The sequence below is a fragment of the Armigeres subalbatus genome, chromosome 1 (assembly GCF_024139115.2).
Source record: "Armigeres subalbatus isolate Guangzhou_Male chromosome 1, GZ_Asu_2, whole genome shotgun sequence".
Taxonomy (NCBI): domain Eukaryota; kingdom Metazoa; phylum Arthropoda; class Insecta; order Diptera; family Culicidae; genus Armigeres; species Armigeres subalbatus.
This window is the reverse complement of record NC_085139.1, coordinates 129,172,535-129,185,902: the sequence shown is the minus strand read 5'-3', so window position 1 is coordinate 129,185,902 and position 13,368 is coordinate 129,172,535. Positions and strand designations below refer to the sequence as shown.

Below are 13,368 nucleotides of genomic sequence, written 5' to 3'. Positions count from 1 at the left end.
CCTATATTTCGTTTCGATTCGATCCGAATCAACATAGATATTTCAAATTTCGTTTCGTTTCGTTTCGTTAGGAAAAAGTGTTTTATCGCTTACCCCTACCAATAATGTGGAGAACGAAACAGGCGCAGATGGGCGTTGAGAAATCTGTGATAGAGTAAGGGGTGGTGGGAAATTAAATTAGTTTAGTTTGACCAAGGAAGGGAAATGGTCGCATTAGCGAATTGTGAGTGTTCAATTGTGAATGTAAAGTTGTGTAAAAAGTTTGTAGTTTTTTGTAATAAATGTTTATTTTTTAGACGTCTGATGATGGCTGAAGAATAGTAGGCCGAAAAGCGTAACGTGAAAAATGCCTTTTTGATTTCATCGTCACCGAAAAAAAGCCAATCAATTTCGATTAATGAATTCCACGGTGATTAGCTCAAACCAGATAAAATATCTTTTGCCTTTAATCGAGCCTTTAATCGAGCCTTTAATCACCCTAATCACATGTAAACGCAAAGCTGAGTTTAATTTATCCAAAGTGGATCTTGATTAACTCAAAATTTAGAATATTCAATTTACTCATATTAGGGTTATTGGGCTGAGCAACCCCGGTGAGGTGCTTGCATCTTGCTGTAGTTTTGACAACAATCATGCATGATTCCCATGGGAATAAAAGAGATTTTTGAATTTTTTTGGGTAAATTTTTTCAGCTGTAATCTCAACAGTGCGTATAATGAATTCAAATTTTGGGTTGATTTATCTGTCCGTGTATAATGACATTTATCCTGGTCCCTGCGTGTTATTGGCTGACTTTTAGCGTGCACTGACTGACTCGAGAGAGAGAATGAGAGAAATCCTGGCTCGAGTCGAGATCACACGCTTAAAATCAATAACACAGAGATGTGTTTGCATCACACAAAACGGACCTAATGCGGAACATCCCTAGATGAGCGACAGTTACACAGGCACTAAAATGCCTCGTACGGTCGTGATAACGGTCTTTTCAACATGTAAATGTTTGTACAGATTCCTTGTTTCATGAGGAACCAAATACTGTTGAAAATATTAAAATCCAAGCTTCAATAAAACCACACGAACTATTTTTGTGGCTGTGTAACTATCGCTCATCTAGGGGATGTTCCGCATTAGGTCCGTTTTGTGTGATGCAAACACATCTCTGTGTTATTGATTTTAAGCGTGCAGGAGAAATCCGAAACAAAACAAACAACATGTGTTGTGGTCCGTGGATAGTCTTGTTTTTCAACGGCATCTAATGAAAGTTATTTCAATTACGTAACTTGTCTGGTAAGTTTTAATAATTCGAGATTTTGTTTTACTATTATGTATGAACAAGTTTGAATCTAATTCAATAATTGTTTGCCTTCACATATTTTATTTCCAGCCTTTCAAATTCGCTGACTCTTTAGATCATGTCCCAGCATTACAACCGATTTCTCAAACTTCTGGAACGTTGGCCGGTTGACCAAAGTAAGATAGGCCGGGATCTAGGCCAGTACTTGCGCGATCAACTGAAAGCTGTACTCGGAGGATCTAACATCATTGCCGTGAACGACGAACGACTCTCCAAGCAGTATCAGTCTCTCGAAAATATCGTGAACGACGTACATCTTCGGGCACATCCCCGTTCGCTCAACTCAACGGCCACCGGCCTGAATGGGGAGCAGTGTCGTGAGGTGCTGTCTTCAGAATTCTTAGAGGAAGTCAATCGGAAGTAGTGAGACTAAGCGGTAATATGAAAATGATTACCAGAAAAACTATCGGTAAGTTTTGTTTAGTATTAGGTGGTAAGATGCAAGCAAGTACCAAAACTCCTCACGTTCCGGTGATGGCTGATGAAACGATAAAATTCCTAAAACCGCAAAACAACGAGCTGTTTTTGGACATGACATTTGGAGCTGGTGGTCATACGAAAGAGATTCTTAAAGTAGCCCCCAGTGCGAAAATCATAGCATTAGATCGTGACCCAACGGCTTACGAAATGGCACTGGAATTAGCCAAGCAGTACCCAGATCAAATATTCCCAGTTTTGGGAAGGTTTTCTGATCTTCCAGAACAGCTGTCAACGATGAAGGTAAAGCAAAAATCGTTCGATGGAATTATATTCGATTTTGGATGTTCATCCATGCAGTTTGACGAAGGTTGTCGTGGGTTTTCTATAAGCAAAGATGGGCCTTTGGATATGCGAATGGATCAAAACCGTTTGCAGGATATTCCCTCTGCCGCTGAGGTACTCGCAAAAATTGACGAGACGGATTTGGCACAAGTTTTGAAAATTTACGGTGAAGAGAAACATGCAAAGAAGATAGCTCGAGCTATCGTGGATGCTCGATATACGAACAAGAAAATTGAAACTACCAAAGAGCTTGCTGATGTAGTGCAATCTTGTCTCGGTAGCGGCAGTTTTCATCTGGACAAGCTCCAGCGGCCAAGTCACCCCGCAACCAAGACCTTCCAAGCGTTAAGAATATTCGTAAACAACGAATTAAACGAGATCAACTATGGAATGATTCTAGCGCAGCGATATCTGAAGATTGGTGGTAAAATGATCGCGATCACTTTCCATTCGCTCGAGGACACCATAGTGAAGCGACATGTAATGGGAAATGTGCTGAATGACATGGCCAATAAGTTGCCTCTGAAGTACTGTAGCCACTCGGTGAGCTACGAGCATGATGAAATGGAGAACGCGATGAAAACTCCCTGGTATCAGATGACGAAGCATGTGGTTTTACCAAGTTTCGATGAAGTGGAGCGGAACCCTCGAAGCCGATCTGCAAAGTTACGAGCCGTGGTCCGTGTAGCATAAATAGGTGAAGAAATATATTTTTTTATAGAATTGAATTGTTTAGTTCGTTGACTGGAAAGAACTTGCCTGGAGGGTGTCTTAGTAAGGCCCGAAGATCTTGTACCGCCTTTCCAACGTTGCGTTCACGCAAGTGCGATTGTAAATATTTGACATTGAACAGATGATCACTTCATAAAAAAATCAAATAATATATTATATGCTCGTGCACATACCTAAATTACTCAAATCATCAATTAGTCAACTTATGAAGAATAGTGTTCGGTTCGGATAATAAATCAATTGAAAATTATATTCATATATGTTAGTCATTCTTATATTTACTACTCAGATTTGTAAAACGTAAACATATTCATTAGACAAACTTACAAACAAGTTAAATAATGCCCTCTATTAAGTTCAAACAGTGATTTGTGTGGTTCTTATGTCTAATATTCATAATGCAATTACTATCAGGAGAAAAACAGAGAGATTGAAATTAAAAGCATCCTTTCGTTGTTGTTGGCGAAGCTGTTGGTAACTTCGTTTGGCTGTACGCTGTTAAATTAGATATTATCATTGACTGAAGTCCAGTTAAAAAAGCCCCTCAATTTCGCCCGTTTCCGTATTCAAATCGATATCGAATATCGACGGTCTGGTAGGCAGGCCGGGCATTTTGGTAATTTCTCCACACATTGGAACAATAAAGCCGGCACCAGCCGAAAGGCAAATATCGTTGATTACCAACTTGAAGTCTTTTGGAGCATTCTTCGCGCTGGGATCGCCGGTTAAAGACATGGCCGTCTTAGCCATGCATATTGGAAGATTTCCAAATCCCTGTTGAAAAAGGGTAAGCGTTATTGTTTTTACAAACATAAAAGAGCATAAAGCAACTCACCTTCTCAGTGTACAATCTGATAGCGTCCTTAACTTTTGGTGTAAGCTCGATTGTTCCAGCACCATACATTTCTTTGGCAATTTTGAGGATTTTCTCCTCGATCGTTAAATCTAAATCGTACAGCAGTTTGAAATCCGATTTATTGTTACAAGCATCGATGACTGCCTGGGCTAAGTCTGCAGCTCCTGCTCCACCCAAAGCCCAGTGATTGGAGACCACGGCAGCGAAGGCTCCAGCTTGTTTGCACGCCTTCTTGACCAGATCATGCTCGGCTTTGGTATCGTTTGAGTGTGCATTGATGGCTACTACAACTGGCACTCCGAATTTCAAACCATTTTCAATGTGCTTCAACAGATTTGGCAAACCCTTTTCCACCAGTTCCAAGTTCTCCATCGTGTACTCCTTGCGAAGGGGTGCTCCGGACGTGACCGGAGGACCACCGCCGTGCATTTTCAGAGCCCGAACCGTCATCACCAAAACAACGGCATTGGGCACCTTCCCAGAAGCGCGACACTTGATGTTGAAGAACTTTTCCATGCCAATGTCTGATCCAAAACCCGCTTCTGTTACAACATATCCCGGTTTTCCAACCAGTTTCAAAGCAATATCATCCGCTACTATTGATGAGCAGCCATGGGCAATATTTGCGAAGGGACCAGCATGAACCATCACTGGGGTACCTTCCAATGTCTGCATCAACGTGGGCTCGATGGCATCCTTAAGCAGAACCATCATTGCGCCGGTCACGCCAAGATCATCAGCGGTTACAGGAGTGCCAGTACGATCGAAAGCAACCACCATTTTAGCCAGTCGTTGCTTCATATCTTCCAGAGTTGTAGCCAATGCCAAAATTGCCATGATCTCACTCGACACAGATATGGAGAAACTGGTGTCCCGGATCATGTTTTTCTCGGTCGGGGACAATCCGATGGTAATCTTGCGAAGATAGCGGTCGTTGACATCCAAAACTGAAATTCGTTAGAAAATTTAAATTATTTCATTATGAATGTAAAAACATTTTAAGCCATGCTTACCGCGTGTCCAAACAACGTTATGTGGATCGATGTTCAAGCGTGAAAATCGTCGGATTTCCTCCGGAGTCAAAGTGTACGGATCGGTCTTTTCGATGCCCAAACGTTTCAACCGACGCAACTGTATGGCGGAGAACTTTCTCGAACCTTTAATGGCCGGAACAAGCCGTTCATACAGAGCCTGATCGGTTTGTGTCGCTTCATGGAAGATCCTTGCATCGAGTTGAGCAGCCAACAGATTATTGGCAGCCGTGACGGCATGAATGTCTCCGGTCAAATGCAGATTGAAATCCTCCATCGGAATAACCTGCGAATATCCACCGCCAGCAGCACCTCCTTTAATGCCGAAAGTAGGGCCTTGCGATGGCTGGCGGAGACAAGCGATGGAGTTGCATTTCTTGTGCGCAGTAAGGGCCTGTACCAAACCTACCAGGGTGGTACTTTTGCCCTCGCCCAGTGGAGTAGGCGTTATTCTGTTTGAGGAAAATAAAATGAATCTCCAGTTTAAATTAGAAGCAAAGTGACTTACCCAGCAACGACAACGTATTTTCCATTCTCTTCGTTTCTCAAGCGTTCCAGCACTTTCAGGGAAATCTTCGCCTTTTTGTCTCCGTACAACGATACCTCGGAAGGAATCAGTCCAATCTCCGAAGCCAAAAGAGAGATGTCCTTTGGTGTTTGGGATCGAGCGATGTCGATGTCACTGGAAAAAATAAATAAAACAGATTAAACGTTCGTTCTTCCTTTTTGGCATACGTTAGATTATTTTCCACCAAACCGCTGATTCCTTGGCTGATTCGCTACATACTTTAAAAAAAGGGTTGGTCAGATTCTGAATATGTTGCACACCAAGTGTGCCTAAAGACAATAAGATCATTTTAATATAGCGCTTAAAGTGTTATATACCAAGCGACTCAGCTCGTCGAATCAATGTGATGTCTGCATTCCGTGTGTACAAAAATGTAAAACGCACTTTTGTTACTAATCTACATTGGATTTACTCGCGATGAGTTGCCTTCGACGGGGGTTGCGGTCTAGCTTTTTCATATGCAAAACTGAGGCTCCCCAGTAAACCACATATCGTATAACAAACAGCAAATAAAGTCGCATTTGCGTCCATCAAAAATCTGAATCGCATTGTATATCAAACTTTGTCAGATTATTGTCAAAGGATGTTGTATTGAATGCATCGTATACGATAATTTTTACCGTAGTGAACATCAATCGTAATTGTGTGAATAAATACTCGTAATGACTTATACTCCTTGCAATATCCTATATGAGTGCGAATGAATGCCTATGTGAATCGTAATACAATCGAAACCACTTCAGTTCAAACGGCTTGTTGAAGTTTCAAGCAGTTGTAAAGATATAAATTGTGTAGTTTATGTTGAAAAAAAATCCGAATCAGTTCAAGATGTGCAGTATGGTGCAGTGGTAGAGTATCCGCCTGCTAATCCAAAGATCGCATGTTCGGGACTTGGTGCTGGTAGGATTTATTTTTTATTTTTCATATTTTTATGTATAATCGTAATACTGTTCTCATGATGTCGGAAAAAATCGTATAATAAAACTCGTATGTACCTATATCGCCTCCACTTTGGTACGTATATAGCCAATCTGTGCATTATATACGATTAAGTTGGTTCTTATATAATAACCTATATCAAGAGAAATAGGTACCAAAATGTCCACTGGGTCAGCATTCGAGATGGCTACCAGGCCCGAATTATAAAACGTTGACATCGGTTGATGAATACTTGCAGTTTCTGCGTGATCTCTGCTGATACACACCAAGTCTCACTGGCGTTGTTATACAGATTTCACGTTGCAGTTGAATATAATTGGGCTCATAGAATAATGAGTGGAGTGACGTGAGATTGCTCGAATGACGTGAGAAGAGTCGTGTAGCCCCATTTGAATAACATGGTCACCTCACGTGAGAATTGCTAAAATCGACTCACCTCACGTCACTCGACTCGTAGAATAAGCCCAAATATTGTTGATTAATCTCATTCGAACTTCATATGTTTCGTAAACTCGCAAAAGTAGCCCTAGCCTTCTTAATCCGTGGTCATATGGCAATCTTGGTTCCGCCTTCCGACGCTACCTGGATCCTGGATGCCAAGATATTGAAAGTCTACACTACTCAATCTTCCGCCAGGTTGCATATGCGATCCCCTCTTTCCGCTGAGTGCGCAGCTCACCCAGGTTGTTCTCGCTTGTCTCGATAAAAGTATTCTTGATGGCTGTGCACTGTTACGCTGATACTGTACATTGGCACCTTCTGAAACATCCGCAGCGCGAGTTCCAAGTTCTCATTCCAGTTCATGACAGCAGCATGTACGGACGTGCTTTTCGCTCGCGTGTTTTTTTCTGATTTGTTCGCTGTTTACGTTTTTGCTTCGTCGCCGCGTTGGCGTTATTTTCTCCCGGACCCGTCATGGGAGACGTGAAGGGCGATCCGCCGGATTTGCGGCCGAAAATTCGCCAGCTGATCGCTAAGGAGCTGAAATGTACTTTTCGGCTTTGCAGCGAGGGAGTGCAAGTGATGCCTGCAAACAAGGAACATCATCAGTCCGTCGTGGAGTTTCTCGAGGTCCACAAGGATGAGTACTTATGACCACCCCGGCATGAAGCCGATCAAGGCTTTGCTGCGAGGGCTCCACGACATGAAGGAAGAAGATCTCATTGCAAACTCGAGAGCTACGGCCTAAAGTCAGTGGCCGTACATAAAATCGCTCGTCACGACAAGACGAGGAGCTTTACCTAGTCCACCTGGAACACGGCTCCACCAAGGAAGGACCTGAAGCTGGTAGGCGTTATAAATTACACCGTCGTTGACTGGGAGCGATATCGGCCAGTGCAACGCGACGTCACTCAGTGCACCAACTGCTTCAACTTCGGGCACGGCACCAGGAACTGCCGCATGAAGCCGCGCTACAACAAGTGTGGCGAACCCCATCCGACCGAAGAGTGTGACAAGATGGAGGCTGATCTCAAATGCGCCAACTGCGGTGACAAACATCGGGCTACAACCAAGGACTGTCCGAAGCGGGCGGAAGAAGAAATCCGGAAGAAGGCCTCCACCAGAACCATGCCGAGAAGAACCGTGTTCCTGAACTTTCCAGCCATCTCGGCTCCCCGTCGTGCGATTCCAATCCTCCCACCGTTACAACCGCACAAGTGACTGGCAGCGGCAGGTGCGTCCGTTCAAGCTCTAGCACCATCGGCACCATCCACCAGCGAGTAACCCCGCTCTCTCCTTCTGGGTTCCGTCGGCAGTCGGAGAACGAAGCCGTCCCACCGGAAGAATCTGCTCGGCTCTACACTCCGGAGCTGCTGATGCCGAGCTTTGCATGGCTCGCCACTCGGCTATTCATCACCGGTTACTCGAGTCTGCAGAAAATCTCAGCATCTTACTCGAGGAACAGTTTGGTTTCCGACGCGGTCGGTGAACCGTACACCAACTGACTCGAGTTACGGAACAAATTTGTCTCAAAAACATCCGGCACTCGATGTTGAGAAGGCATTCGACAATATACGGCATGATGGCCTGGTGTATAAACTACAACGCTACAATCTTCCCAGCTATCTGGTAAAAATCATCAACAATTACCTGTCTGTAAGGACATTCCGGGTCTCAATCAGCGGTGCGAGTTCCAATACGCACAACATCGTCGCAGGCGTCCCCCAGGGCAGTATCGTCGGGCCCCTGCTTTATAATCTGTTCAACTTCGACATGCCAGAACTTCCAGAAGGCGGCATTCTGTCTCTGTTCGCAGATGACACCTCCATCGTCTACAACGGTAGAGTGATCAAAGCGCTAGTGGAAAAATTCCAAGGTTGCCCTGACAGAGTACCTCACCAGCTGGAAGATCTGTATCAACGCGGCGAAGACCCAGGTCATCATTTTCTCCCACTCTGAATTCTCTAAACATGTTCCGCCTACGAACGGTAAAATCATTCTCAATGGCCAATGAGGCCGACTACCTTGGCTTGACCCTCGACAGCAAGCTTATTTTCAGGCAACATGTTGACAAGACGGTGACGAAGTGTTACTACTGTATCCTTTGATCAACCGTCGATCGTTATTGTCCCTGCAAAATAAGCTTGCTGTTTATAAGCAAATCATCCTCCCTGTAATCGAATATGGCATGTCGGTCTGGGAGAGCTGTGCTAAAATCCCCCACCTCAAACTTTAACGGATCCAAAACAAATTCCTGAGAATGATCCTCAACGCTCCCAGGACCGAGGTCCACCGTCTGGCCAAGATAAAAACCTTACATGAACGCTTTGGCGAGTGCCTTAGGGTCCGTTGCTTGCATTCGGATCAGGCTTCAATTAGGGCGCTAGGTCCAATCTAGGCATGTTTTTGGAATGTTTTTACATGAACTGAATCAGTGGTGAATTTTTCCGAATACATGGTTAATTTAACTAAAAATGTGTGGTAGTTTTAAAAACCTGGCGTAGTCTACAAAATAGTAATTGTTACCATGGTATTTTTTTTCTGTGTAGGAAACAATATTAAGGTATTTTGCCGGTTTGAGTGTACTCAGTGTCCTATCCCCTTCCCTGATTTTCGCCCATGGAGCGAAACGAACGAAAAGGCAACGTAATATCCGCTGCCGAAGCAACGAATATGGGGAGACGAAGACGAGATTATCGATGGAGAGGGAGTCGTTAGACAGCCGTGCACGTAACACCGAAGAAAAAATGGGCTATGAAAGCTACCACGCGCTAAATACAAAAAATAACGATAAGTGGAGAGTGTTCGGTCACCGTTCTTCGTCATTCAAGACTCTCGTTAAAGTGTCCAACTCTGGAGCCTCGCCGGCTATCCATTCAGGGAATCCGGGAAGAAGCCACGTCGGTTACCAGTCTAACCGTCTATTCTCCACCGGCGCCGGGATCAAGCCTGATGAATTCGGAATCAAGTTCCGATGGACCGTCTCCGTAGCCAACCAAATCCCCCCCCCCTCGGCTATGTTCCCCGGTTATCGAAAGCTGTGCCGATTCAGATCAACGCCAACAATGCGGTCAGCCTACCCGGCTATTCATACCAGCAGCAGTTTGCGTTCCCCAAAGTTTGCAAAAAGCTGCAATAGGGTGTCCCAAAATTGCAGAGAGTCTGGAAAATTGGGGGCTCTTGAAATGAAAGCTAAGGAGATAACAAAAGCAAAATTGTTGTACGGCAACTTTGGGAAATGACGTTCAGGGATAGCTCCGACGCATGGGAAAATGGAAAAAAAGTCCGTTTTTTATATGCTTCGAAAAAATGGTACAACGGAAAAAAATTGAATGAAACCAATCAACTCCATAATTTTTACATTTTATCTAGGGTCTTAACTTTATGGGCTACGAAATGTTGAGACGACATCTGGGAAGGAGCCTCGAACATAGCTCTGATCATAACTCACAAGTTCCAATACTCAAGCTTCCATGGGTCTTCCAATGACAACTGACCGCCAGCTGAGGATTGCGTACTTAGCTGGTAGTGTAGCATGGGCACTGTTGTCCTGTTGACATTAGCTAGAGTGAGGGGATGTGATCTGGGGGATTGCCTAGGATGTGGTGGGGTTCGGCAGTGGTTTCTGTTGAACTTCTATGCCCAGGGAAGTCGAGACAATTTCCAATCCGAAAATTGTCTAGACCGTCTCCGGGAATCGAACTCAGCCACCTTCAGCATGGTCTTGCTTTGTAGCCGCGCATCTTACCCCACGGCTAAGGAGGGCCAACAACTTATTGTTCCCGAAACATCAATTTGTTCGAGAATCCGATAGTAAAAGAATACATACTGATTTTACGGCAACGACTCTTAGCGCAAAACAATAGGAACAAATCTTTCAAATCGACTTCTATAAAAACATTCTTCATGCCTGCCGTATCCTAACGGAACTATCAATTCTATACTTTCGCCTCTAATTCTATCATGAACATGTACGTCTAGGTTTGGAAGATGATATTAGCATTTCCATATCATTATAATCCAATGTCATGCGCCAACCGATGCTGCCGATCTGCAAGACAAAGAGAACTTCTACAGCCAACTCAATTCCGTCGTAGATAGAATTCCGAAGGGTGATATCAATATTTGTATGGTGGACTTTAATGTGAAGATCGGACCCGACAACTCGAACCATGAGTGCATTATGGGACGTCATCGTCTCGGAGAGTTAAGCGAAAACGGAGAACTGTTGGCAAAATTCTGTGATAATAACGACATCCCTAGCAGCACACATGCTGCACATAGGCTACTGCGACTCTTATGTGACTAGATTTAGTCACAATTAGGTTGCTGCAACAATTTTTCTCTAACTTGTGTTGCTCGGGATGGTGATCGGGGGATCGCTCTTCCCTCATCGACCGGGTCTCCCGTGACGGCTTTACAGAGAATCAAATCGACGACGTGCAACCACACCCCGACTGTAAGATGCCACGGTGAAACGATCCTTCGTTAAAGCACTGGAGACGCTGTAGACATTCCAGCAGGTGGCAGCCTGGAAGACTATTGGGCCGCCGTCAAGAATGCATCAGCGAAAATAATCCGTGCGAACTGCACACTCAGAGAAAACTATGGATCACCGATGAAACGTGGAGCAAGATAGAGGAGCGATAAGAGAAGCCAATACGTCGATAGAGCGAGCAAAAACGAAAAGAGTCAAAGATTTAGCCTGTCTACGACTCTCAGCTCTTGAGAAGGAAGTGAATCGTTCATGTCGACAGGACAAGCGTTTATTTCGTTATATCTGGGACTCCGCAACTTTCCCGGCCGACTGGATGCTTAGTGAAGGTGTCCAAAAAAGGTGACGTGATTGTATGCTATAACTGGTGAGGCATTATGTTGCTGTGTACCGTTCTCAAATCTCTAACAAAGCTAACCTTGCATGGATTCCGGAGAAGATCGATGCGACTCTCCGGTGGCAGCAGGCTGGATTCCGTGCCGGAAGATCCCGCGTGGACCATATTGTCATTCCAAGAGTCGCTTCACTATACTTATTAACTACGAAAAAGCTTTCGACCGTCTCAATCAGGAGAATATGTGGGGCGCCCTGAGACGCAAGGGAGTTCCTGAGAAAATCATCGGCCTCATCGAGGCACAGTACGAGGCCTTCTCGTGTAGAGTGCTGCACAATGGGGTCTTGTCCGACCCTATCCAGGTCGTAGCTGGTGTGAGACAAGGATGTATTCTATCACCGTTACTGTTCCTCATCGTAATCGATGAGATTCTGGTAGATGCGATTGACCGTGAACCAAACCGCGGGCTGCTATGGCAGCCTATAACCATGGAGCACCTAAATGACTTCGAATTGGGTAATGACGTTGCACTCCTCGGTACAACACTGAAGCTGACAATATGACGTCCCTAACCCCGAATCCCAAGGTGTCAGGCGACCCGTGCTGAGGGGATGAACGGCCTGGGGGGTGAAACAATTAGCCAGGCAGTTAACGGAGCCTGTAATGCTGGATAGACACTCTTCGTGTTGCATTACGGATTAAGATCTACCACACTGTGCTTTAGTTCTTACTATTCTTGTTAATACTTATGAGTGATGGTCGGAAGAGTATGGAACGACTATAATTTGCTTTTAGATGACCCATTTTTTGCTCCTTTTGGATGGAGTCAATGGAGTAAATTGTAAAAACGTAACTCAACCTTACGCTGGTTTTCGAAGCCGATGACATGAATCTCCAAGCTCCAGAGCGCTGATTATTTAGGATAGATGCGGACACGAATTTGGTGGATCTGCTGAACCCTCTGACTGATTAGAGCTCTGTGTAAAGGTGAGATTCGGAAATGCCAAACGCAATGAAATCAGATCTCTATACAAAAACGAATTCGGAACTCATAAGAAGAAGCAAAAATATGTTTGAACTTCAGTACCGATGCATGGTCAAAATCAGTATTATTAAACTGATTGAGGGGCGTGCCTTTGAGAGTTGGTATAAGCCATTTTTCGAAGGGTATAAACAGCGGTACCTTAATCTAAAGAGGCTTTACATTAAGCTTGAGAAATATATGAATAAAAAATGACTACTTCATTTCTTCTCAATAGAAATGGAGCAGAAAGCCATGCAAAAGTTCAATGAAATGGACGCAGTGGTTCATCCCGAACAAAAAAAAAAAAAAGAGGGAAAACAAAGGAAGAAGTAGGAAGGAGGAAGAAGTAAGAGGGGAGAAGGAAGAAGCAAGAAAGAAGAAAAAAGAAGGAAGAAACAAAAAGAAAGTAGGAAGAATGAAGCAAGAGGAAGGAAGAAGGAAGAAGGAATAAGGAAGATGGAAGAATGAAGAAGGAAGAAGGAAGAAAGAAGAAAGAAGGAAGAAAAAAGAAGAAGGAAGATGGAAGATGGAAGAATGAAGAAGGAAGAAGGAAAAAGGAAGAAAGAAGAAGGAAGAAAAAAGAAAGAAAAAAGAAGTAGAAGGAAAAAGGAAGCAGAAAGAAGGAAGAAGGAATACGGAAGAAGGGAGAAAGAAGAAGGAAGAGAGAAGAAGGAAAAAAGAAGAAAGAAGAAGGAAGAAGAAAAAAAGAAGGAAGAAGGATGAGGGAAGGAGGAAGAAGGAAGAAGGAAGAAGGAAGAAGGAAGAGGGAATATGGAAGAAGGAAGAAGGAAGAAGGAAGAAAGAAGAAGGAAGAAAGAAGAAAGAAGAAGGA

General features: G+C 44.0%; 3 protein-coding genes across 4 annotated transcripts in view; 2 read left to right on the top strand and 1 right to left on the bottom strand.

Annotated features, from left to right (window-relative positions):
• The first annotated feature begins 1,170 nt into the window (after window positions 1-1,170).
• Window positions 1,171-1,718, top strand: LOC134205126 (ubiquinol-cytochrome c reductase complex assembly factor 2). The gene is made up of 2 exons (XM_062680069.1): window positions 1,171-1,287; window positions 1,385-1,718. Exon 2 carries the CDS (start codon window positions 1,413-1,415, stop codon window positions 1,716-1,718), a length of 306 nt encoding a protein of 101 aa, XP_062536053.1. The 5' UTR covers window positions 1,171-1,287; window positions 1,385-1,412.
• A 17-nt stretch (window positions 1,719-1,735) lies between these two features.
• Window positions 1,736-2,839, top strand: LOC134205125 (probable methyltransferase-like protein 15 homolog). The gene has a single exon (XM_062680068.1). The coding sequence runs from the start codon at window positions 1,736-1,738 to the stop codon at window positions 2,807-2,809; it is 1,074 nt and encodes a 357-aa protein (XP_062536052.1). The 3' UTR covers window positions 2,810-2,839.
• A 256-nt stretch (window positions 2,840-3,095) lies between these two features.
• The window catches only part of LOC134205123 (C-1-tetrahydrofolate synthase, cytoplasmic), an 81,316-nt gene continuing 71,043 nt past the window's right edge, over window positions 3,096-13,368 (bottom strand). For both annotated transcript variants that reach the window (XM_062680066.1, XM_062680067.1), the window contains 4 exons: window positions 5,244-5,417; window positions 4,718-5,187; window positions 3,684-4,651; window positions 3,096-3,622 (listed from right to left, as the gene is read on the bottom strand). In XM_062680066.1, coding sequence (XP_062536050.1) covers window positions 3,380-3,622; window positions 3,684-4,651; window positions 4,718-5,187; window positions 5,244-5,417 — 1,855 coding nt within the window. In that variant the 3' untranslated portion in view covers window positions 3,096-3,379. The remainder of the gene's footprint in view (window positions 3,623-3,683; window positions 4,652-4,717; window positions 5,188-5,243; window positions 5,418-13,368) is intronic.

Bases quoted from the DNA above. Each gene is read 5' to 3' on its own strand.
- LOC134205125 (XM_062680068.1), top strand. From the start codon at position 1,736: ATGAAAATGATTACCAGAAAAACTATCGGTAAGTTTTGTTTAGTATTA.
- LOC134205126 (XM_062680069.1), top strand. From the start codon at position 1,413: ATGTCCCAGCATTACAACCGATTTCTCAAACTTCTGGAACGTTGGCCG.